This window comes from Durio zibethinus, chromosome 28 (assembly GCF_047325235.1).
Source record: "Durio zibethinus cultivar Kanyao isolate XHJ-2024 chromosome 28, ASM4732523v1, whole genome shotgun sequence".
Lineage (NCBI taxonomy): Eukaryota > Viridiplantae > Streptophyta > Magnoliopsida > Malvales > Malvaceae > Durio > Durio zibethinus.
Window position 1 is genome coordinate 2,365,723 of NC_143189.1, and position 24,960 is coordinate 2,390,682.

At 34.6% G+C, this 24,960-nt stretch overlaps 4 protein-coding genes across 9 annotated transcripts; 2 read left to right on the plus strand and 2 right to left on the minus strand.

Annotated features, from left to right (window-relative positions):
• Window positions 1–5,390: 5,390 nt before the first annotated feature.
• On the minus strand, window positions 5,391–7,675 carry LOC111280991 (dof zinc finger protein DOF1.4-like). The gene is made up of 2 exons (XM_022868555.2): window positions 7,253–7,675; window positions 5,391–7,061 (listed from the first exon to the last, which is right to left on the minus strand). The coding sequence occupies exons 1-2, from the start codon at window positions 7,310–7,312 to the stop codon at window positions 6,054–6,056; spliced, it is 1,068 nt and encodes a 355-aa protein (XP_022724290.2). The 5' UTR covers window positions 7,313–7,675; the 3' UTR covers window positions 5,391–6,053.
• A 4,780-nt stretch (window positions 7,676–12,455) lies between these two features.
• LOC111281123 (squamosa promoter-binding-like protein 3) lies at window positions 12,456–15,033 on the plus strand. Of its 2 annotated transcripts, XM_089757154.1 has the most exons (3): window positions 12,456–13,000; window positions 14,360–14,426; window positions 14,692–14,826. In XM_089757154.1, exons 1-2 carry the CDS (start codon window positions 12,690–12,692, stop codon window positions 14,415–14,417), a joined length of 369 nt encoding a protein of 122 aa, XP_089613280.1. In that variant the 5' UTR covers window positions 12,456–12,689; the 3' UTR covers window positions 14,418–14,426; window positions 14,692–14,826. The 2 variants fall into 2 exon arrangements, with proteins under 2 accessions (XP_089613280.1, XP_089613279.1); XM_089757153.1 differs by lacking the exon at window positions 14,360–14,426 and having other exon boundaries at window positions 12,547–13,000; window positions 14,692–15,033.
• Window positions 15,034–15,935: 902 nt separating this feature from the next.
• LOC111280772 (mitochondrial arginine transporter BAC1-like) lies at window positions 15,936–19,079 on the minus strand. Of its 2 annotated transcripts, none has more exons than XM_089757151.1 (8): window positions 18,822–19,079; window positions 18,403–18,492; window positions 17,655–17,756; window positions 17,375–17,479; window positions 17,181–17,279; window positions 16,924–17,112; window positions 16,732–16,830; window positions 15,936–16,577 (listed from the first exon to the last, which is right to left on the minus strand). In XM_089757151.1, the coding sequence occupies exons 1-8, from the start codon at window positions 18,921–18,923 to the stop codon at window positions 16,443–16,445; spliced, it is 921 nt and encodes a 306-aa protein (XP_089613277.1). In that variant the 5' UTR covers window positions 18,924–19,079; the 3' UTR covers window positions 15,936–16,442. The 2 variants fall into 2 exon arrangements, with proteins under 2 accessions (XP_089613277.1, XP_089613278.1); XM_089757152.1 differs by having other exon boundaries at window positions 17,375–17,475; window positions 17,632–17,756; window positions 18,822–18,978.
• Window positions 19,080–19,434: 355 nt separating this feature from the next.
• Window positions 19,435–24,907, plus strand: LOC111280979 (putative E3 ubiquitin-protein ligase RING1a). Of its 4 annotated transcripts, XM_022868535.2 has the most exons (10): window positions 19,436–19,789; window positions 19,877–19,919; window positions 21,672–21,730; window positions 22,448–22,529; window positions 22,697–22,817; window positions 22,912–22,953; window positions 23,106–23,738; window positions 24,011–24,118; window positions 24,204–24,404; window positions 24,536–24,907. In XM_022868535.2, the coding sequence occupies exons 1-10, from the start codon at window positions 19,657–19,659 to the stop codon at window positions 24,557–24,559; spliced, it is 1,446 nt and encodes a 481-aa protein (XP_022724270.2). In that variant the 5' UTR covers window positions 19,436–19,656; the 3' UTR covers window positions 24,560–24,907. The 4 variants fall into 4 exon arrangements, with proteins under 4 accessions (XP_089613235.1, XP_022724270.2, XP_022724271.2 ...); XM_089757109.1 differs by lacking the exon at window positions 24,536–24,907 and having other exon boundaries at window positions 19,435–19,789; window positions 24,211–24,398; XM_022868536.2 differs by lacking the exon at window positions 22,912–22,953.
• Window positions 24,908–24,960: the final 53 nt, after the last annotated feature.

Genomic DNA, 24,960 nt, shown 5'->3' on the forward strand with positions numbered 1-24,960 from the left:
TGATATTAAATTCTTCACCAGCCTACCCTTTTATTGTTTTGGACCGTGATATATTAAAAATATATTTAGAATATATATGTTATATTAATAATCAAGTGAAACTAAAAATTCCAAGGCCCTTTTACAAAGAATTTAGGTATAAAGTACAATTACAACATATAGATCCTAGACAACATCTATTTTTTTTTACCAAATTATCCGTATATATTGTACATCTTATCAAATTTTTCGTTAGAAAAAAATGATGAGACTATAAACTCGATTTCATATTGAAAAATTGTACACGTATTGTAAAAATGTTAATGGATATGATATGGAATAAGTAAAGCATTCTTCATTTTTATTTTTGGATTTATATAATTTATTTAATTTAATATTCATACCCAACAAATATTTTAAATTTATTCTTATTCTCATCCTCATTCCATTGGATATTTAATAAGTATGAATAATTTTTATCTTCATAGTTTTTTTAAAAAATAAAAATAAAAATTTATTTTATTTTTATTTTGTATATTTAGATAATTTTTTATAAATATATATTAATATATTTTTTTCATTAAAAAATAAATTAATTTAAATTAATCTAAAATAATAATTTATATCATTTAATAAAAAATATATTTACTAAATATATAAAAATATATATAAGGTATAAATATGAAATAATGTTATTTACTCATCTTTATCTTCATATTCAATAAAATTTTAAAATCATATTTATTCTCATTTTACGTTTCCATATTCATAATATAATATTTATTTTCATCTTATTTAAATAAAAAATCAAATTTTTTATCGTAAGATTAACATTCCTACCTATCAAAGTTAGTTTCTGGGCTAAGGAATTAATAATAAGGGTGGTCCTGTTTTCCTGCTAGTAGACATTTCACGTCGAGGTCATAGGAGGTTTCTAAGAAACTTTCCATAGTGGCCATTGGGCTGCTAACTTTGCTTTCATTCGATGACAAAAGTATCTCATGGCATGTGGGCAGAAAGAAGTGGATCATCTTTTTGCACTTAGCTTTCTTTCTTTGTTGTTTTGCCAAAAATCCCTTTTAAAGGGTTTTTTGGTGACAAATGCATTGAGAAACAACCCAGTGTTTAGATTGAACACCACATCTACATTTCCATAATGTTGAGACTTGAGTACTTCTGGCCCCAACTAATTTTTTTCACCTCTTTTTGACAAAACTATAAATTATTAGGATGCATTAGTGGGTTTCTCCACTTCATATCAAACATCACATCGGTATGGGACTCAAAGGTGACATTCCCCCATCATTTAGTCAGGGGGTTTTGTTTTTCAACTTCCAGGACAAATGGTCTTTGTGGACTGGCCATGCCTTTCGCTGTGAATTATGATCATTCTGGTCAGCAAAACAGCTTGCTATGTCATAGTCTTTGGCTAGCTTTATTCCTGATAAAAGAAAAGAAGATAGGCCAATGTCACACGCCCAAAAATGCGACTTTCCCCACAAGCATTCTTGCCTTAGTCGTTATATATTCTCTCAAAGTGGTGTGTGAAGTCGAGTATGAGATCACAGTTTCCGTCATAATTAAATTCATTCTTCAACTGTTCATGTCCTGCCCATATTTTACTTGTATTGGGCTACTTGTCCTCTTCCCTATGGTTTCCAAAATAATAATTTGGTCATGCTTGCAATACAATATTTGATAAGTTAAATTAAATTAAATTATTACTATGTGGTAATGTAGTTGGTGGATTTTAGAACCTTTCGATTGAGACTGATTTGGTTTTTTTTTTTTAATATTGATTCTTTATTCTTTATAATTAATAATAAAATTTGTGAACTCTCATTGTCAACACCAAAATTAGTGAAACTGAGTGAGATCCTCTGTCTAATAGTCATGTACTGATTATGTCAGATATGGACATATGGTGAAGTGTATGTGATAGCAACACAAAGGAAATTTGTTGCAAACTATTGAGCCACGGTCAAAAAGATGAAAATTTTGTTGTTCTAAGTTTTCGGGATATGGCTGGCTGTAAATTTCAACAAAAAGGACTGCTGATTTATGGACTTGAACTTTTTTTCTTTTCACAAAACGTTTTCAACTTAGAATACCCAATTGAGATCAGGGTGGTTATGGTTGATTCACGATTGGACCCAGTACCAAGCCCGCATATGATATGCATTAAATAATTTTTTACAACTCAAGAGCCTGGGTAACATGAAATTAATGTAGAGATGAGCTCAACCATAGACAGTCAGCCGCTTTTTTTCCATGGATGATGGATCAGGGTTTTGTCAGTCTGAGGATTCTGAAACATGCAAGTAAATCTAAAACTGAAATAAATTTAAGCTGATAAGAGTAGTAAAAGATGAAGTTGGTTCCCCCAGACATTCAGACGTATGCTACAAGTTACCAATGAAAGCAATGGGACAAGTGGAACTCCCGGCCCGCCAGCATTGGCAGCAGTACTCTGCACTCCACTGCCTCCTTTCCTAGAGACTACGTTGTGTATTACGAAGGACCATGGCTAAACCCAACCAACTAGTATATATATATATATATATATATATATATATATATAGTAGTAGATAAAATTGATTCTGAAAAATAGAAGCCCATATTGGTAGTTTCTCCTTTTCCTTATTTGACAGGCCATCATTTCACCATGCATTCATTAGGTACTTGTCCCATTTGCCATCGTTTAATTTGCATATATATGGTTTCCTCATCACCTCCACCACTGCCACACAGTATGCATCTATAAGATCCCCCTTTTCAATGGTTTAACAGTGTAAATGCTTTCATTTTTTTTTTCCATTCTTAATATACAAGAATAATAGAGAATTAAAGCTTAAACAAGTACTTGAGCTTGTACCCAAGTCTCTTCCTTCACCAGAAAATCCAATGATTACCACTTGAGATTCCTACATTGGTTAGATGGGAGGGGAGAAAACATTCTCCGGTTGTGTTGCACAGAAAAATATCAAAATAGTTTAATTAGTTTTAGCAAAAACTACCTAAAGTTCATATATCATATTGAAGGAGTAAACTATATCAACAAACAACAGATTAAATATATAGACTAAAAACAATCAAATTTTGACTCCCTTTTATTAAAACATAATATAAACTAATAACTCAGAGCAATTAGAAACCTTTTTTTTAAAAAAAAAAAAAAGCATTTAGAAGCTAAATTAGCCCACATCAAGAAAGTGATAAAATGTTTTCGAATTCTAACAAATAAGGATAATTTAATTTGATGGAATCAAGCAAGTCACAACATGGGCTGTTGAGCAATTAGCCAAAGTTGGTACTCTAATTACTCCACATAGAATATATATATATATATATATATATACATATACATATCCTTTCACAACCTGTATCTAATTCTACACACTTCAAAGCAAGTTAAGAACTTTGAGTTAATTTCCCAGACGTTATTAATGTATTTTTTTCAATTTATTTATTTTTCAATATAAATACATAATTAAAGATGGGAATTGGCCAGGATATTGGGAATGTAGCTATAGTTATTAGTTGAAATTGCTTTAAGACACATATGCATATATCAAGTGTTTGTCACCTACACAACATTCAAATAAACTTAGTTTTTTGGGTAGTTCTAGGCATCTACCACGTTTAAATTTACTTCTAAGCTGCAAGAGGATTCTTATCAGTATCTCTTGCGAGTGATTGACATTTTTCTTTGAGGATTTAGCCATAGCTAGTCTTATTAGTTAGATACAAAAGGCAATGCTTTGCAACCAGAAAAACCCTAATGATTCTTTAAAGTAGATATGAATTTGAAGATTAACCTAATTAATTTATGAGTCATCTTTAAAATATAACATTCAATAAATTTAAAATTTAAATTTCAACATTTGTAATCTTTATTTTTTTTTATAGGCTACAAACTCTTTTATAAAAATGTAATTCAAAATAATGGACTTCTAATACACTGATTTACAGATGCAATTATGCTTTTGTAATTTCATTACAACCTTTAAAATTTTAAAATTATACTAATAATGAATTGATTAAGTCAACTATGATCAATTTCATTACTTTCCTTGGCATGCTAGTTAATGAGGATTCTAGCAGTACTCCTATGAAAAGGTATTGAGAATCTTATAATATTTGATTTTAGCAGCTTTCAAAGTGCACACATCACCACCAAAGTAGGGTTTGGAGTCCAAGACATAAAATCTAAAATATCCAAGCACTGTTCTCTACATATATTTGATTATAGCAGCTTTTATAGTGTACATCACCACCAAAGTAGGGTTTGGAGTCCAAGACATAAAATCTAAAATAAATATGCAAGAAGTGTTCTCTACATAATATTTCAAGTTTTATTTATGTACTTCTACTATGTTTACTCTCAAATTTTATTCCTTGGAATTTTTTTTTAATTAAGAATATTTCTTGGATTTTTTTATTAATTGAGCAAGGCATTTGTTAGGTGCTATTTCAAGAAATATTTTGACATTAAATGCATTAAAATTATGAATAAGTTGATATAATTAATATATTGGATATATATATATTTTTTACAAAAAAAAAAAAGCAGTTGTCAGATATAAAAAATTATGGATATTAAGATTTAAATTTTAAATTTATTGAATATCACTTTAGCTGCATGAACCGCTAAAAAGACTCACCTAAAATAGTTTATAGGAAATGCAATGAAGTGGCTAGTGTAAGGTAGTTAAGAGCAAATCTAACAATTAAATTATTATTATTAGGAGTATTACTTAATTCCCAAGACAAATATATAGGTCCCATATCCTCTGATCTTTCCCTTTCTCTTCTAAACACAAATTCACAGACACAAAACACATCCAGTCCAAACAACACAGAAACACAAAGAGAGAAAGTGGCAAGGGAATTGGTGTTTTCGTTGGAAGCAGCCAAGCTGCTAAAATCCAAGTGGACCTAAATCTCCCTTTGCTCTATCAACTAAAAATCCCTGGCATAACTCAACTGTTTCTCAATGTCTGTAGCTCTCTCTTTCAGTCTTTATTCTCTCGAATGTACTCCTAAACCAGCAGGGAATGAACAGCGCATGCACTCAGGCCAGCGTACTAAAATCCTATTTCTTAAACTAGAAGTAGCCAATCTATTCCTAGTTTCGCTTGACGAATCGATCTGGTCTTACATTTAATTGTCCCAAAGACTGATATTTATACATACATGATACATATATATACATACATTACTTATACAACTTAATAAATACTTCCTGAGTTCCTGTATATATTGTATTATACATATATATATGTATCCTATTCTGAATATTGTGGTTATCAGTATTGGCTCTGCAGCTTTGAGGTTTAAAGATGTCATGAAATTTTTCTTGATTTCAAAAGGCAGCCAAAGTTCATAGCAGTGGCACCCAGAACAAGAAATTCAAAAGCAGACCAATCATAGCAAATAAGTGCTCACATTGCAGTTTGCAGGTACAAATCTCCCTCTCTTCTATACCATTAATTATCCCCAACCCCTCAAAACCACAAAATGAAAAGCTAAAAAATTGAAAAAAAAATAGTTCCTTATCTGATTTTTTACTGTGGATTGCAACATATAACCCAAAAACCCAACCTAATAATAGCAATACATTAGGAAAAAAAAAAGAACATGTCAAGCAATATATACATACAAAATAGAAGCCAAACTTACTGGACTAAAAAGTTGCAGCAAAAGGAGCTAAGCCTCTATCTTCAACACAGCGCAGATAGTGATGACTGATGACTGATGACTGATGAAGAAGATGATACCTTCAGTGATGAGATGAAGAGGATCCGAGGTTCCTCTCAGCGCAAATAGGGATTCCCAACCTTTGATAATAAAACTATAGGCTGAATTCTTGCAGCTGACATGATCGCTCCGATCCAATCTTCTCCCATGCATGCTTCAATACTCAACTTTCATTTATTAGAGATCTTTTCCCACCCCCACTATGACTATAGAATCCACTAATGACAGTGGTAATCAAACGAAAGTAAGTAGCTAGAACAAAAAAAGACCCAAGATAGAGGGAGACAGTTGGAAGAATAAGAAGTCTAGTTTTGCTAGATCAGAGAAGTGACTGAGGACCCAATGTTTGCTGGATCATGCCAGGCACCGACACTTGTTGCATTCCAATAAACCGCAGGATCAGATAAACCGATTTGCTCGAGCTGATTCTGGCATGGCAGATCCAATTCCATTCTGCTTTGCGGTTCTTCAACTTTGACTTCTTTCATCGTTAGCCCATTTTCCATATTACCTGTGATTCGAAGATCTTGAAAAGGTGCTAAGGCTTGGAAATGGTTAGGCGCTTGAGTATTTTTAAAACCACCATTCATGAATCTGTGTTGGTGAAGAGTAGAAGCTAACAAAGAAGCAATGGTTGGTGTAGTGGTGGTGCTAGAAGATGAGGATCCAAAGATATTAGAATAGCTTGAAAGGAGTGGATTTGTAGTGACCACATCCTGGAGTTGTTTCGTCGGGTTAGCGTTAAAACCATTTCGATTGTCAGTATCCCCCGACCCAGTATCCCGAGACCCAGAAGAAAACCCTAATCCAAAAGCATTAAATTGAGGCTGGAGATCGTAGCCTGTGATCGTTTGGACACCTAAAACTTTTGAATTAAAACGAGGAAATGGAAGATTTATATCAGAAGGATTACTGGCTAACCCATAAAACAAAGGGTTGATATGGTGGCTAGAGGTTGAAGAGACCTCGAGTTGGGATTGAGATGGAGGAGTAGGAATTGCACCAGAAGTTGGAGAAGCTCCATCAATAGCTGAAGCAGGCCTCTTCACACGCTTGTTCTTCCTGCATCCACCACCCACAGGAACATTCCTTAAAGTGCCACCTCTAGTCCAATAGCGCTTACAAGCCTTGCAAAAGTGTCTTGGCTGTGATAAACTGTAGTTGTTGTAGTAGCAGAACTTAGTGTTTGATGAATCACAGCGAGGACACTTTAGGGCTTGTTGCTGCTGCTGCTGCTGCAGTTGTTGTGGTTGTTGTTCTTGGCTTGGTTTCTCCATAATCCTACCTGTTGACGCCATCAAGTCTTTCTCATCTATATGATTCTGCAACCAAAGAGGGCAAAAAAAAAATGGAAGAAACGAAAAGAAAGGAGAAAAAGAAAGAGTTGAATGAGCGTTCTTTGGGTAAAACAACAACACAACGTAGATATTCTCTTCCAAAAGCAAAGCAACAAAAATGAGTCATGTTTTGTCTAATAATTGATTGAGAAAGAGGGAATGAGTGAGAGAAAAACCTGTGGCCATCCGTTAGTAGTTGAAGAGACGCCAACCATCTTCCCACAGTTACTCAACATTTCTTGTCTCCAAGGAATAGTTGAAACAAACAGTGAAGAGACGACGAGCAGGTGGAACCGTCTTTGTTGATGGGTTTGAAATATTACTATATATGACTGACAGAGTATATGTGATTAGCATTACAAGAAAAAATATTATCTTTGATTTGTTAATCAAATTTTCACGAGATGGTTCTAGTCTATAATTGAAATTGAGTAGTAGCTAACTGAATAAATTTTAAAATAAAATTTTAAAAATAAAAAAGGAATGGATGTATGGAGCTATAGGACAAAATATTCAAAATCCAAGAAGACAGTGAGGTAAAAGCAGCAGAAGATATGAATGTTGAGAGGTTCAAGAAAAGAAAGAACATAACGTGAGACTATTCCACTGAACACTGTACTTAACATTCCTTTGCATATAGAAAGAGGGAATCCCTAGTGCCCCGTTCGCCAATGCAGTACCAAATCCCACTTCTTTTACTTTATTTCATCATTATTATACTATTATTTTATATATTTTCATATTTGTCATATTTTGTATAGTATAAAGTAAAAATTTCATGCACCTACACAAGAAAAAAGTAGACTTTGAAAACATATAGGAAAGAGAAAATTAATTACAAATATGTTTGTACGTTGGCCTTTGATCAACAGGAAATCTGTATCCTGATCCAATGGCGCAAATCAATGCAGTCTTTGCTCTCTGATAGTGGACATCATCATTTCAGGTCATATTTGAAGGTTGAAATCAGCGTTTCAACAGCATATGACAAATAAATAAAACACAATTTTTGCTATCATTACACCTTAATTGATATATGATCAATTGATAAAAGCAAATTGTTAGAGAACTTGAAAATTCCAAGAGAAAGCGACAAGAGGAGACCATGTGGAAGGAAGTCTCATGCTAAGTTACATCCATCTCATACTCAAAAACACAGAGAGAAAGACCAGACTGGGCTTTATTCTCGAGGGCACCTCTGTCTTTGCTGCGTGTTCCATGACTTCCACTCTTCTTTCTTTGGTTTTTTAAGAGGAAAAAAAAAGGAAAAAAGAAAGAAAGAAACCGTTAATGGTGTCAGAGTAAACAAGACTTGCATGTGATGGGCAGCTCAGCTTAACTATAAGTTTAAAGAAAAAATATATATAAAGGCAAAGTATAAGCTTAGGGAACAATTGGATTTTGTAGTCTTTCAAGGGATTTCTCCTGTCCCTAACACCCCATCATTATTCTTTCTCAGTCTCTCTTTTTCTTAAAAAAAAAAAAATGATCTGGTAAAAAATACTACATATTGCTGTCCTTTTGCTATTCACAAGTTAATTATTTTTCATTTATAATATTAAATTTTTAATATTTTATTAACAGTTCAAGCAATCGTGAGCAAAATTGTCTGTTATTGTAGATGATCTTTAATGTTAATCTGGCTTAGCCATGTTACTGTACGAAAATAACCTATCTAAATTTTGATTACTGTTTAATTTTATATAGTTTAACTCATCTATTATTATTCTCTCTCTAGTACCAAGTTGCTTATAGGATAACACCAAGGATTAAATTAAACCTAATTAAGAATCATTGAAAAGATTAGAAGAATGATTCTCTAGTTATTAAAATATTACATTAATTCAAACTTAATTATTCATTAACCATTCGAAGACAAGAATAAGATAAACATAATATTACCAAGTAAATACAAAATTTATTGGTATGAATGATTTTCATCCTTTCATATATATATTTTCTTATTTTAAAACTAGTTAATTAATTTGGTTTTTTTAAGCTTAATGTTGATAGTTCTAAGATACAGGCCGTGCTGGTGAATTAAGGGACTTAAATGGAGTGATCGTTGCTTTATTCTCTTGCCCTTTAGGGTTGCCAGACTCTAATGTGGCTGAATTATATACTATTAAACATGCATTAGATATCTTTATCAAAGCAGGGAAGTTTGATGGTGCATGGCTGATAATCGAATCTGATTCAAAGGTGGCACTAAATTGGTGTAATAAAATGGACAGTTGGCCTTGGAGACTTCGGCCTGTATTTGCAGAGATTGATGACCTCTGTAATGCAGTAAGGGAGTTTAGCATGGATAAGATATTTAGAGGGGATACTGAAAAGGCTGATTATCTAGCAAGTTAATGGAACTCTTTTCATATATGTTGAAAAATCAATGATTTATCAACTTAAGAAACCATGGGTGGCGGCCAAGATGTGACACATCCTCAGTTCAATCCACCCACTGGTTATCCATAACACCGCACCAATAATGTCTCTGACCTTTGTTATTTATTTCGCACAGGATTTCATGAAAATAAAGGAATTGGGGCAATTGGGTCCCATTAGCCACCCACATCTGGACATGAGATTTCGAATTGGCAAACATGAAAGAAACCCAGCGTGCACGTTAAGGGGAAGTCTGTATTTGAGCATTGAGTGAGAGCAAAGAGACGGGGGAGAGGGTGTTTGGGGGACCAAAGCATTAAGTCCAAGCCAACTATGACCATCAAAGGCTGACCATAATCCACCCCAAGCAATTTGCAGACAAAGATCTCACTCTCTCTTTTAGTTTATTTATATATAACATTATTTACTTACTTGGGCACACAGCTAACTTTGAGTTCAATGATGAAGAAAAGTACCCATTTGCCCTCTAGACATCAATTATTCCATTAAACAAGGGTAAAGTTGACCTTTCAGATGACCAGGAGCTAGGGTTATAAAACTCTTGGGTTGCCCAAATGAGCTTTTGCAAATGGATCATGTACCCTTCTGTACTTACATTTGTAAAATTGTAATGTTATCTTGTGGACGGTGATGACTGTTCAAAACGCTTAAAATTAGGTCACCAGGGACTGGGAACACTACTTCGATTCCTATTTCGTGGGCCATGGCTATGATTAAATTTGGACACAGCCCAAACAACCTTTGATTTTTGTTGTTACTATGGGCCACCTTAGATTTTGACAGGACAACATTAGTAGGCATTAACAGGCTTGAACAATGGCATGCATCGGCCGAAGTTACATTGTATGACACCGAAAATGAAAGCCAGCCCAATACTTTCTTGGTCTTCATGAGGAATAGCATCTTAAAAAAATGATTGCTATGTGTAACTCACAGTTAGGCACATCTCTTTTTCAAGCAAATATTTCAAGTTCATTTTTTTTTTTTCATTCAGATAATGAGAATCAAGATGAGCAGATAAGGAACCTTGGCTAGTGGAACCATGGTCCCCTAAAGCATTCAAAGGACTTGTCTGAATTAATTTTTCCTACAGTTTATTACAGGTTTAAATCTGGTTTACCATTAATTAGTCTTTAAATTTTGCTATTTATAAGTTAATATTATATCAATTATAAATTTTTTATTCTTAGCCAAAAAGGCTGAGAGTGAAATGCTTCCATATCCATTAAGTTAAACATGAAAAAGCAAAAGATGAAGATATGAAAAATTATAAATTATAGTACCAAGAATATGGGTTGTGACACCTTCAAAGTTATGAAAATTCAAAACCTTAATTCATATTTTCTTTTATTCAAGCCTCCAAGTTTGCAAATAGATTTGATATATTCACCCAAAACCTAACATTCATATGTTTTAAATCTGATTCAAGCCAATTTATTTATATAAATATACGAATTCTGAACAAATTATCATTTTACAATCTTTATTCTAGTTTAGACAATCAAGGAAAAAAAAAACTTTTTTTACCGTTTGAATTAACTTCCCTCCATAAATGAGCAAACATTTGTGTAATATATATGGTAAATGGAATAATATTGTTCACAATCGAAATTGCTCCACCTATTAAAGTTGTGGTCAGTTATACTTAATTTAGTTTGCGAATATAAGAAATGAATCTACGTTGTCTTGTCTGCAGACAAGTCCCTCTTGTAATCCATGTTTGAGAACTCCAATGGATAAAAAGCAAACAACCTGATAGGCTACTCAGTATTCTTTCTTTCTTTTTCAGTTCTTGGCTTTAAGTTTCCATCAAACTTTTCCTGGAAAAAACCTACTTCGGTCTCTATACATATGACATGTCTCTTTCTGATACCACTGCATATATAAGAGATTTAATATCAAAACAAGATACCTCATAATCAGGCTTAAACTTAACCTTTAAAGTCAGCTTAGAAGTATCAGAGACTTGAGTCTGCTGATCAAAAGAAGAGTTGCTTCGTTCATTAATTAATTGTAAAACTTCAATAGTTAGAAACTATAGGCTATTTCTATTAGCCAAACATCTACATTGAATGCGTTGAGGGTCCTTTTAGTACAGAAGCTGACACATGTGAAACCAGCTGCGCATGGTTTCTCGAATTGAATTGGCTTAACTTGATGCTGAACCAGCAGAAGCATGCAGCTGACCATGACCTCGTACAACTGGACAATGGGGACCAATATACATGACAATGTACGAAATGTGGTCCTATTTCGTATGATGGAAGTAGTAACAGTGGCACTAGGGCTAGCTAGGTTCCCACTAAGCTGCAAACCCGTTGGCTACACCAAAATGCAATGTGAAAATAATGGAAAAAGAAAGGGAGAAGAATATATTGGATGTTAATTGCTAAGGACATATGATAGTTGAGGGTCGGGGGTCGTGCAATACGCGTTGAAGCTTCATAGGTTCCCCTAAGCTAACTCATTGGACCATACAGCGTTTTAACCTTCTCACCTTTAAATAATACAACTTTAGATGTATGGACAGCGACACTGTCCCCCTTTCAAGGAAAAAGACCGTCAAAAATTTAATAAAGAGAAACCTCCAATTGCATCCTTGTAAAAACTTTAGGTATGGAACAGAAAACAAGTCAAGAACACTGATTGGAAACGCGCGAGTTGAATTTCTAGCTCTGTGATTGGAGCAGAAAGGAGCCGGTTTAGAAAATAATGAATGGTGCAAGTCATCAATCATCGTACAAAGAAAACGTGAAGAAAATGAATGGTGCATCATAAATATACTTGGTTCAATGAGGGTGATGTTTTTCACTCATGTGAAAATATTTTAACATGATATGCTGTTAGCAAAGTAGTATGTGTCTGCATTAAAAGTCAAGAAAAAGGAGAGAGAGAGAGTACCATATAATCTTTGATTGTGAGTGGAATTTGGTAAATTAATTTTTTTCATCTGTACAGCTATGATTAAGCCCTTGGGAGCTAAATTTATTCTTAAGCTTCTCACCTTTCACTGTTGAGCTAATGCTGAAGGGGACAGAAATGGAACTTTGTGGTCCTCAGTCTCACACATGATTCTCCTTTTTTTTTTTTTTCACCTTCTTATCTAGGTCTTTTTTATTCTTTTTCTTCTGTGTTCTCTGAAACTTCTTCATCTCATTCATCTCCTTATTTGTTTTCACTACTTTCTCCTGTTTTTTCACAAAGCCAAAAATGGCAACAAGCAAAACAGATGGGAAGAGGAGCCTGAAGGAAATGACGGAGGATGAAGAGGAGGAGGAGGATGAAGATACTACTGATGCTATAGGGTTTGGAGATGATATTGAGAAGAAGAAGAAAGGCAAGAGAGGATCCAGTGCTGGTGGAGGGTCAACACTACCTGGTTGTCAGGTTGACAACTGCACTGCCGACATGACTGATGCCAAGAGGTACCACAAGCGCCATAAGGTCTGTGAGTTCCATGCCAAGGCTTCTATGGTTCGAATCGCTGGACTCCATCAACGCTTCTGCCAACAATGTAGCAGGTTTGAATTCCGAAACCCTAATTTTTCCTTCCATATTTTGCAAACATTTTGTGTGTACTTTTACATTGATGTCTGAATCTATGACTTGTGGTTCATATTGTAGCTTAATTACATGTTTCCTTTTATTGACCTGTAACATAATTGAACTGTAACATAACATTAGAATAAAAATATTGACCTAAAAGGAAGATTATTGACCTACTTATGTGATTATTTATTTATCTTTATTCATGAAATGCTATTCGTTTTAACATATCGTATTAGATTTAAATTTATGTTTTTTTTTTTTAATCTTAATTTTTCAAATCTCTCCCAAACTAGGACTTAATTATCCTACCAACCCAAAAATACTTCAACAAAATTAAAGTTATACATGCCAAGGGCATGATAAACAATAGCCAAGAAATAGAAATATGAGCTGGAAATCACACAATTATTGTGAAACATATTATAGATACATCACAAGGGAATACCAAGAGCCCCTCTTCTATTTCCATAATATATATTAATAGTAATAATGTTATCTCAAGTGTTTTATCAAATAGACTTTAATCTTCATATATAGTCCACTTAGGACAAGCACCGCAGCATCATTTAGTAACGTTAATTCAGATTAATGTCTGAATGGGAAGAGGGAGAATTGAGGGCTATTAGCAGTAAGAATATAATCGATCGAGTTCAAGTTGATACAGTATCAAATTTGAATTCAAATTCAATTCAAAATTCGAAGCTTGAATTCAATTCGAACTCGATCGAGTTTTTTTTTTTTTTTAACTTGAGCTTGACTCGAGATAGAAATCAAGCTTAATCAAGCGAGTTACTCAAGTTCACTCAATTAAGCTCGATTAACATGTAAAAATAAGTTTGATTCTTATATTCGATAAAAATTTGATTATTTATACTCGAGTTTGAGATATTTTATTAATTAAAATAATAAAAATATATTTAAATATAAAATTTCGATTAGATTTGTGAATTACTCAAATCAAGTATAATAATATTCGAATTCGGCTCGATCAATGAATAAAATTACTCAAATTTAAATTCAACTCATAATAATCAAATTAAATTCAAATTTTATTCGAATCGAACTCGAATAATTTAAGAGTATTAATATATTATTTACATTTTTAATTATCAACATCCGAAAAGTAAACTAAATATTATTTAGTAGATTTGTTCCTCAGAGAGGGTCTCCCTCGTAATTTGATGATAGACAAATCAACATCAATTGATTCATCTAGCAGATTCACCGTAGGATGACGATGATGACCTCTCAGTAGTCCGTACCGTGGACAAATCATGTGCCTTGAAATGCCATTGAAGGAAGATATTGATTAACTTCCTTGGTTCATTCAGGATTTTTGCGGACTTTACCTGCCATTGCCAATATCAATTGCAGGCACCCCACCCCTAAGGCCTTGAGGTTTGTTTTTGTGCATTTTACAGATGGTTAATTATGACTAACTGATGAAAAGCTTCGAGGTTTACATGCCTGCAGAATGGCCAGTGGCCGTACATAACTTATAAAAACCATCAGAACTAGATAGAATACATATATAATACTCGTCAATGTTCACCAACCTTAATCTAGCATACAATTTAGACTTTAAACCAGGAAATAAGGGAGAATTGCATTTCATTCTTCTGACACTTCATTTTCATCTTTTCAAAATGATGATGACGTGCAGGTTCCATGAGTTATCAGAGTTCGATGAAGCAAAAAGGAGTTGTCGAAGACGTTTGGCCGGACACAATGAGCGACGCCGGAAAAGCTCATCTGAATATCAAGGGGAAGGCTCAAATTATTAATTACAAGCTACAAGGCAAGCTTAAGATATAAAAAAAAAAAAAGCTTAACTCTCCAATTATCCTATTTATAGAAGGCCTTTTCCAATATGCCCATAAAAATCAATTTAAATATATGTAACAATATGGTTTCAAAGCATGCTCGCTCTCTTCTGTCAAATCTTAATCTACCCCTTAATTATGCACCGTTTCATGCTCTAGTATTATTATATATAGCTTTTATATATGCTTGTTTGTGGGGTTTTTTGGGTTCTAATGTTTTCTTTTATATTTTCATTCCATGCAATTCAAACTTGTTCCATTCATATTTCAATGAAAACATGACATTAGGGTTAAATTTATATTTTGAGTCGGATTTGAGATAGTTTGGCAACAAACGTGGATAGAAGAAATGGGTCGTCAAAAAACTCGAGCTTTTGATGCATTCTAATGGATTTATGTTCATGTTATTCAGCCTTAACCGTCAAAAAACTTTGGTTATTCATCAAAAAGTACTTTGTTTGCCAACAACGTCGCTGCAATTTGTCTTTTCTCATGTGTTTGTTAAATTAGTTGCTTTTTCCCAGTGCCAAAGTTTTACACGTTTTTTATTAAAAATGTAGAAACTCGCTTTGATGCATTAACAGGGTGGGGTTCTCTGACACTGAGTGGTGTCTTTTATATGTCAAAATCAAAAGTTGCATTAATTTTTACAAAGAACAGCATCTAGTTGCATTAACCATCCTTCCTTCGCTTGCCCACGAGAATTGAAGGACGTTGATAATTCTACATAGAAGTTTGTTGCTTGTATCAGACACCAACTTAGGCAGTCTGGTCGAGAGTACTGTGTATGTAACTAGGGTAGAGTTTGGAACAATCGCCATGTGAGTGAAAAAGGAAATAGAACAAGCAACTCAGCCAAACATGGAAATTTTGGATGAGGGTTTGCTGGATTTTGTCATTGTGAGAAATATGGGATCGATCCCAAAACGCATTTTAATTAATCACTTGAATAACAAAACAAATCATTGATTCCGAACCATTGGATACTACCTATATGTTCGCATTTATTTTTCCTGTATCAATGCACGGCAGAGCTGACAGTCTTAAAACTTCAGTCACAAAGAGAAGTAAGAAGAACAGAAGGTAGAGAACAACGGGAAAAGGTAAGGTGGATATCAGTAAAAGTGTACAACATTAAGCAATTCAATGGCCACCAGAGATGGCAGTACCTAATCAGCAAGACATAGAGTATTCCCATACACAAATTTGTCCAATGTTTATTCCACAGAGTATAGGAATTTTAAGGTTTAACCATCAGTTCCTAGACCAAGCTTGGATTAAGGAGGCATCCTGAAGCACACAACAATGCACCTGTGATATTCTTCCTGCACAGCTAATAGAAAGGCAAGAAGACCCAAGAAGGAAAAGAATTGGGATAACTCAACAAAGATCACCATGACACCATTGTTTCAGCCGCGCAAATATTGCATTATTACATAAACAAGTCAAAGCACCTGCCTTTCTCCCAAAAGTCAGGCTTCAAGATCATATCATGCCAAGGTGTGAGTGGAAAAAATCAGCCACCAAGGTAAACATATATAGCAACAGAAGGTTATAAGCCTCTTGTAATTAGCTGAAATAATTAGCTTTCTTAGTCATTCTTGATTCTGAGAAGCTTCATGGCTAGCTCCCAGGTAACAATTGCAGCTGCATTAGCAGGAAAAGCTCTCACTAATGTAGGACCCAGCCCTGCATAGCATCCTCTGAGTCCAGCCCTCATGTAAATCTATGAGGCAAGGAAATAATTGGACTACCCTCAGTTTCTTTCAATATCATTTTGATCTTTATAGAAACTCCACCATGCTGCCCTCCATCTTCCTGTGCTAGGAAAGGCAAATTTCAATACTATAATATTTAGCAAGGGAATCAGATTATCTTACCGAATTTAAAACTTGAAATGGATTTGTCAGAAAGCATTTATCTGAAGCAGTCTGTATAATGGTTTTTGCCACATCCAAAGGGAAAACAGCTGACCAGTACTGGAAAAAAAATAGAGAATAAAAACTAAATTTAAAAAGACCACATGGTAACTCAAATTAGAAACCAAAATCGAAGGATGTCAGAATGCTTACAGCTACACCACCCAAACCACCACTCACAATTCCAATTCCCATATCAATCAAGTTGCTATGGTCAGATGAACCAGTGTTTAGCTGTAAGTGCGTATAATAACGAACATATTCATATACACTAAAAAAGATGGCATTTCCGAGAGATTCTCTTAACAATTTTGTAGAGCCCCCACAGAAGATGTCTGTAACCTGAAAGGTGTTCCATTAACTTAAAATCATGCAACTCTTAAGTTGCCAGAAAGCAGAGTATTTCTCACCCCATCACTTTTTACGGTTTTAAGTGCACAATCAAGAGGACTACTGTAGCTACTGGATTTAGGAACCAATGAGTCAGTGCCTTGAACCTGCATCCTACACTGGAGAAGCCCAATGTTACAAGCATGCTTTGGAAAAAAAAAAAAAAAGTGATCGTAGAGCAAATCATAGCACAACATAAAAACTTATCTCTTACCTTCACTAGCTCTGATGGACATATAACAAAACTGATAATAGCTCCACCAAAAGCAGCAGAAGGAATTATTGCTCTTGGCTGTGGCTCATTACTCTGAACTCCTTCCTTCATTAGTAAAAAGAATTAAAAATTAATTAGAAGCATCAGAATGAGTTAGAAAGATAGCATATTAAAAGAAACATGCAATAATGTTATCAAAGCAACTGATTTCCATTTTTTCCTTGGCAGTAGCAGTTTCATGGATAAGGTAGGATCACCTTCAATTTCCTTTAACACAAACCTGCAGTAACTGCTTTGTTTGTGAATAAATGCCAAAAACAAGCGAACATTCAAAAGCCACTCCAACAAAAGATGATGTTGCCCCTGTATAAAGTCCTCTAACCTGCCAAAGCTAACTGTGAGCGCTCCAGAAAAATCAAATATGTTAAGAGTAAGGGCGAGGGTAACAACTATGTATAAAAGATGCTAAGACTTATGGACTGCTTATAGGTTTGACTGCTGCCAAAAATGAATTGATGATTTTTGTATTCCACATACTGCATTGTGCATTCCGAATTATCCTCCCAATTTATGTAATAGATCAAAACCTTGGTTTCAGAATAGCACCTATAGATACTGCTAACATTCATCTTCACAAATTCCTGGATAAATTCAATAACTATGTCCAATATTTCCCTCTAGTGGTTGATTTTAGATTTTAGGACATCAGCAGACAAGATCCACTATAAGAATGAATACAAAATGAGCTAGTCTGCTCTATAATATGAAATCTGAGACAGCTGAACATTTAGCTCTTTATATTATTTAATGAAATTTTGCACTTGAACAGCTAGAATCCCTATAAACAGTATAGGCTGGAGGTGTTCAAGTTCAAGAATAACCAAAAGCTATAAACAAATAAATATTATCTTTTCCCACCGGATGTATTTCCTTAGATGTCTAAGAGTGGTCTCACTCTCACCAAAGGACAGCTTTAAATGAATTGGGTTCTTCACAGAGAAAAGAAAAGAAAGGCTCAAGAAGCATACCCCTTCAGTAGCAAGTATCCTAGCAGTGCAATGCAAGCCATTCCTGTATTTAATCCCTAGCACTTCAGTATTGTGTTTCTGCAACTTCACCTGACCAAGGAACAGCAGATACAAAAGGAATTTACTAATGCAGCATTGTCAAGAAAACCAGGAAGAAAAGAATTAAAGCTTGAAAGAATCTAATCTTCATTTAGATGCTTTCAAAGAGGAACTTAATATCTTTTTCCCAATCTTTCAATTCAACAAATGACCCATATTCCTTGAAACGCCAACCACCCATTTAAATCATCGAAAGTATACTTTACTTGCAGATTAAACAAAAACAAAGCATAATTCTTCAAAACTTGCCCAGACCCATATCCAGAAAAGCTTTATTTTTCATCAAGCAAAAGCAAAAAAGATAAGGAAACTTATTATACCTTGACAGTATCCAAGGAGTGGCCGATGACGACGGTTACAACACCAGCTAGCAAGCCCGCAACGTACTGTTTGTAACCGGAAGGTTTGGCACTCTCCCCCATCGGGTTTTGCTAAATCTCTAAAACCCTTTCTAGTTTGAAAGTAAAGGAACATGGGACACTGGTCCACTCCGTGTCGTGTCGAATTCGCTGACTCCGAGAGCGACAGGGATCTTTGTATAGATACTAAGAATCTAGGACTAGTTAACCGCTACTTATTTTTATTTTCTTTCTTTTAATTTTAATTGTTAATAGTTCTATAATTATTTCAAAAAATTAATTAATGATTTTATTTTTAGGTTTTTACAATTAACTTTACCAAAAAAAACCCCAAATTTGGCACTTTATTCTTTAAAATATTTATTTTAAAAAATGCTAAAATATATATAGCATGATACAAAAAATTTTACCTCAAATTTTAGGGAAATATAATGCTAAATTTATTAACATTTTTTTGGGAATTAATGACAAATAATTGGATTTTTGGGTGAAAACTAAAATAAATTATGTTATATACATGTATAATAATACGTATACTATACAATACAATGTATATATAATTATAGCCAACAAATTGTTAAGGCCGCGAGCAGCGGAAACCTTTCTTTCTCTTGTCAAATACTGTAACAACAACAACGACGACGACATTCCTTTTCTTTCCACCGCCCTCATTCACCTTCGGCTTCTTCCCTTCTTCACTCCAATGATTCCGATTCGAATCCCATTTTCGCTTTGATTGTTTCTTTCCTTCTTTCTTTGGTTTCCAATACAAATAGAGAGGAAAAAGACGCAGCAAATGCCAGCACAGAAGCGTTCTTCCGAAGCCGTCAGCGCCAACACCGCACTAGAAGACGACGATCCTATGCTTCTTGACCACTGTAACAACCATGAACAACACCGGCAAGAAACCGAGGATGCTGCTGCTGATGGTACACCATAGCCACCTCTATGATTTTCGGTAACGAATACGACACTTTTTTTTTTTTTTATTGAAGTGTTGCTTTCGGTTTTCACAGAATCTGATCGCAGCCCTTCTCCTTGTAACGAACAAAACCAAGGGTAAGTTTCTTTTACTACTTTTGTTTTTCTTTTTTCTAAATCGATTTGCTCTGTTTTACTCGTTACTTTCATTTATAACTGCTTAATGCGTCAATAGCGGGGGCTTTGTTTTTTTGCGATCTGCATGGTTTCATAGTTGCACTTTAAAAGGAAAGTTATTTGTGAGTTTACTTGCTACTAACAATCAAAACATCCTCGACATAGCTATTCTTAAGCTTCGAACTTCCTTCTTTTTCCTTGCTTTATTCTTAGATGGGTACGCTCCTTTTTAGTAAAACTGCTTGGAGTTTTGATTTGGGGTCTTTCTGAGTCATTCCTATTCTGGCTTGCATGAGAGTGATTTCATCGTTCTATAAATACTTGTAGCATTGTTTAACTGTAAGATTTGTACCTACACCCATTTTTTCGTATATTCTTCTACGTATGAGGACTGGGATTTTAGTTTCTTCATGTTTGTGAACTTCTTCTGGATTAATTTTAAGTATAATTTTTAGGCATTTTCAGGGTTGTGACTTGCGGTTAAGTTTGTTGACCAACTCTAGGAGGCTATGGTCTAGTAAGGATAAGGTGGGTTTTAACGCTTAAGGATTCTTGTCTGTTTACTCTGAGTCAAGCTGTCTCTGCTTGGCTTTGGGATCAATCTTTCTCTTGGTCTCTATATGATCAGTGCATGATGATACCATACTGTTGGAGTACTTTGGTTGAAACAACAGATACAGTTGCAAATATTTTATGACGGTGTCACTATTAATCATCCTGTCAAAATATTTGCGTTGTTCAATATATTGAATACTTTTGCTAACCACTTCCTGAGTTGTCATTGATATGATAGTCATCTGCCAGGATGCTTTATTATTGGATTTCCATTTTCTCTCCTATAATAGTTAGAACTCAGAAGTTCTGATGTATTGGTCGTTTCTGATGAAGCTTCAATGATGTACCATAAGAGGTCCAATTGTCAGTGTTATCCATTGATAGACTTTTGATGTTTGCTTCTTGTTGAATAACAGTGGTAAACGACCTTCCAAAGAATGCCTTTCTTTTCTTTTTAATTGTTAGGGAATTTAATGTAATTTATTGTGCTTGTTGGAAGCTCCAGATTATGCCTCACCCTTGATTGTTTATACTGAATGTAAGAACCTTATCGTGAGATCATGATTAGACAAAGTTATAATCCTCCCTTACACTCTTATTTTGTATTAATCAACTGTTTCGAAGGTAATGATTTTTATTTAATATGAGGTGCTTATTCAGGGAAAAAAATGGTGTCCTTAGACAATTTGGATTAATTCATTATAGTAGTAATATTCACTTGAGAAAGGGCTTATTTGTCTATAACTGCTTTTCTCATTTGTTTCTCGATCTTTTTCCTTGCTTCTGCGGAGGCAATAATGCTTAAAGTTTTGAAAAGAGCATTGATGATCATTTGAATTTGCTGAGCAATATTGTAGTAACATTGTGGTTTGTGAGTTTTATTTAGTTACTGCCTGGATACGTAGCCTTGTGAAATGGAATTCAAGTTAAACAGGTTTAAGGATGAAATTTAATTACTTTTAAGGGTGTCTATTGGTTTAACTCTGCAAAGGTGTGTTATACAATCGATTACTTAGTCCAGAGTATTCATGGTTCACGTATTTGGCAAAAAGTTTTACAGCTACACTTGAATATGAAAAGAGAAATAGAATGGCAGCCTATGTAGCGCTTATTAACTGCATAATATGCTAACAGTTCATCCCTTGTGTTTCATTGCAGATATGTTCTAGTAAAGTTGTCTGACATACGCAAAGAAGTACAATGCCCAATCTGCCTAGGTATGTTCTTCAAGAACTTTTTGTTTAATATGTTAAATCTTGTTGAGATGGGTACATTTGTTGAGATGATGACTTTTTAGGATTTCTTTTGAACTATTATATGGTTCATCTTATAAGATAGCTCTTACATGGAGTACTTTTTTTCAAACTCTTTGCATGTATGCTGATGTAAATGATATCATAATTACCTTGTGAGTTTCTGGAAATAGGTAGTTATGTGTATTAAATTGCATATTCAAAGTTCTGATACATTTTTTGGCTTTCTGTCTGTAAAGAAATCAATTATTCATCAGTATTGGTTCATATCATTTTTCACAGATCAGAAGTGATGATATTGTCTTGAACTGGCTACAATTTCTAAATCTTTTATGCATTATGGATTCAGTTATTGACTGTCATTGAATCAAGTCCTAGCTCAAATGCTTAGGTGCTTGAATCTTTTGTTACTTTTCTGCTACTTTTTGGACCATGTGCTTCACTGAATCTCCACTAAACCCGTAAGATGTTAGATTTATTTGTATAGCTTTCCAAGTATCTCAAATATCATATAAGGTGTTCATATTACTCAACATATCTGAAAAAGTGGGTTTCAGTTAGAACGAGGTTTATGATTCTGTTTTCACATTTTATCTTGTTGAAACTATATTAATGCTTATACCACATAAGCATCAACTTTTGCAGAGAAAAAGAATTCATCATTTTCCTTTTTTAATTAAGGGATCATTCGCAAAACAAGAACTGTAATGGAATGCTTACATCGCTTCTGTAGAGAATGCGTTGACAAATCTATGAGAATGGGGTATGTTCAAACTATTTCCATTCTCCTCATTAGTTCACTGAAACATGGGATCTGATGTCCTGACCTGGTTTGGTTTGGGATGATCTTTACCAAGATCCATAATTAACCGTTACTTAGGAGCTCAAGTTTTTTTTCTTCATGTTAATGCATCTTGAATCTAATGGCAGGAGCAATGAATGCCCAGCTTGCCGCACACATTGTGCTAGTCGCCGGTCTCTGAGAGATGATCCTAACTATGATGCCCTAATCGCAGCCTTGTATCCAGATATTGACAAATATGAGGAAGAGGTATAGTTTGGTTGATCTCTTGCAGTGCACATTGGAATCTGACTTTCTTTTTATTATTAAAACCCAATAATTTGTCACTAACTTTGTGGTTTAGGAATTGACTTTTCATGAGGAGGAGAAAGCTCGGAATAAGCAAGTGAGGCATTAGATTGTTAGTTTACTCTGGTCTATGTTCCTTTATGCTAACTTAAAGTATCCTTGCGTTCATGTGTCTTGTGTTCCCCTTCTTAAATCCAAATAAATAAATAAAATCAATTAATTAAATTCTAATGAGTTCATTTACATCAGATCCAAGCTTCCATTGCCCGGACCTTGCATTGGCAATCAGAAGTTCTGGGTAGGAAACGAACAGTTAAAGCCACTGCATCTGCAATTATAAGGAGATCAGCATCAATATCGAGGAAAAGATATCAACCTTCTGAACCTCAAAAGTCCAATGATAATGGGGATGCCATTGAAAATGGAAGCAGAGATTCATCTTCGGCCAATGAAAACCATACTGAAGTCAAACCAAAGAGATCGAAGGGATGGGATGGTCGGTTTTCTCAGCGTTCTTCAGCTCCTAGTGCAGATGGGGTTGGTGACAAAAATGATTCTGAAGTGAATAGAGAATCCTTGGGTATATCTGCAGCACTTGTTTGCCCCTCAGAAAGGCTTCACTTGGGAGCTGGCGGCATGCGAAGTCACACACCAGATGGCAGTTTGAGTGGTGACGAAAATGATTCTGAAGTGAATAGAGAATCCTTGGGTTTGTTGGCAGCACTTAGTGGCCTCTCAGAAAGGCTTCATTGGGGAGCAGGCGGCATGCGCAGTCACACAAGACATGGCAGTTTGACTGGTGGAAATGGAAAGAATCCTCGAAACAGCCGCCTCTCTAAGTTGGTGGATTGTCTTCGAAACCTAGAGGAGAAGGATGATGAGGTAAATTTGATTTTTTGGTGGTGATCTTTTGTATTCTGCCATGGTAAAGAATCATCGAGCTCATTTATGGCTTCAGTTAGTCCAAATTGTGTTGCTCGCTTAGTCCAAAACATATTGCTTTAACCACTGTGCAATTGACATATAAAAACCCCTTTTTACGTGCCAAGTTCATGGGATAATCATTAATGTTATTCTGGAATATCATTGGTTTTGAGTTCTCACTTGAACTTGCTGAAATATTTGGATTACTGATTTGCTCTATTTTCTTTCAGCTGGATATCCACCTGATGCTTGTTTCAGTTGACGAACAAAGAATACCCAGTTTACAGCGGCCTTACCTGTGCTGCAGGCCTACTTTGTTGGTTAGACAGCTGTGCAAGGTAATTATTCTTCCATCAGAAACCTTATTACATTTCAATACCTTGGACAACTTTAAAACTATTTCTTAATTGACCTCTTACCTAGTATGTAGCTCTGCAAACTGCTTTGCAAGCAAGCGAAATTGAAATACAACTGGTAAAAGAGTTCCATTCTATGGTCAACATATCAACCTTTACGATTACCAAGCCCGGTTTAGTGGAATCAGTCAGAGATAAGTTGCAAGTTTTAAAAGAGGAAGAAACTTTGGCAGGACTTGGAATGCAAAATTCCAGTCATGGCCACCTGGTAAGCTGCATCTGCTGTTGATACCTTGATCATTGCATCCAGAAGTATGCTATAACACATGCATATACATAAGCATCCAATTGGTTACCAGTTACCACATTTATTACATTTAACTTTGTGTTATTTTTCAGCTTCTGGCATATCAGAAAAAGTAGGAGAATTCAAGTTGACAATGCCTAGTTTACTGCCAGCTTTGTCAGACGACAAGATGTTACACATAGCTCGTACATAGTATATATGTATATAAATATATATATATACATATATATGCTCTATGTACATTACTGAATCCATTGAATCTGAAATAGATCCGGTTGCCTGTTACCTTGTGCTGCAGTAGTTTATCTCATGCAAACAGGGGAAATTTAGGATTGCACTAAGGATTAGCATTTCGGAAGCAGATGTGTAGAAAATGATTGTGATAATTAAATTTATTTATTATGCTATTACCTTGTGATTTTTATTGAACATTTTCTTATGCATAAATTAAACACAATCCTTTGACCATCATTGCTTTATTGTTGTGGGATATGCATATATCTTCTTCCAGTAGAGT

What these genes read in the sequence shown, in the direction of transcription:
- LOC111280991 (XM_022868555.2), bottom strand. Translation starts at nt 7,312, where the DNA reads ATGTTGAGTAACTGTGGGAAGATGGTTGGCGTCTCTTCAACTACTAAC. An exon ending in CTACTAACGGATGGCCACAG is followed by an intron (nt 7,062 to 7,252) that starts GTTTTTCTCTCA and finishes CTTTGGTTGCAG; the next exon opens with AATCATATAGATGAGAAAGA.
- LOC111281123 (XM_089757153.1), top strand. Translation starts at nt 12,690, where the DNA reads ATGGCAACAAGCAAAACAGATGGGAAGAGGAGCCTGAAGGAAATGACG. An exon ending in TTCTGCCAACAATGTAGCAG is followed by an intron (nt 13,001 to 14,691) that starts GTTTGAATTCCG and finishes GATGACGTGCAG; the next exon opens with GTTCCATGAGTTATCAGAGT.
- LOC111280772 (XM_089757151.1), bottom strand. Translation starts at nt 18,923, where the DNA reads ATGGGGGAGAGTGCCAAACCTTCCGGTTACAAACAGTACGTTGCGGGC. An exon ending in GTGGTTTGGGTGGTGTAGCT is followed by an intron (nt 16,831 to 16,923) that starts GTAAGCATTCTG and finishes TTTTTTTTCCAG; the next exon opens with TACTGGTCAGCTGTTTTCCC. An exon ending in CATTTCAAGTTTTAAATTCG is followed by an intron (nt 16,578 to 16,731) that starts GTAAGATAATCT and finishes CTTGCCTCATAG; the next exon opens with ATTTACATGAGGGCTGGACT.
- LOC111280979 (XM_022868535.2), top strand. Translation starts at nt 19,657, where the DNA reads ATGCCAGCACAGAAGCGTTCTTCCGAAGCCGTCAGCGCCAACACCGCA. An exon ending in ACAATGCCCAATCTGCCTAG is followed by an intron (nt 21,731 to 22,447) that starts GTATGTTCTTCA and finishes TTTTTAATTAAG; the next exon opens with GGATCATTCGCAAAACAAGA. An exon ending in TAGAGGAGAAGGATGATGAG is followed by an intron (nt 23,739 to 24,010) that starts GTAAATTTGATT and finishes ATTTTCTTTCAG; the next exon opens with CTGGATATCCACCTGATGCT.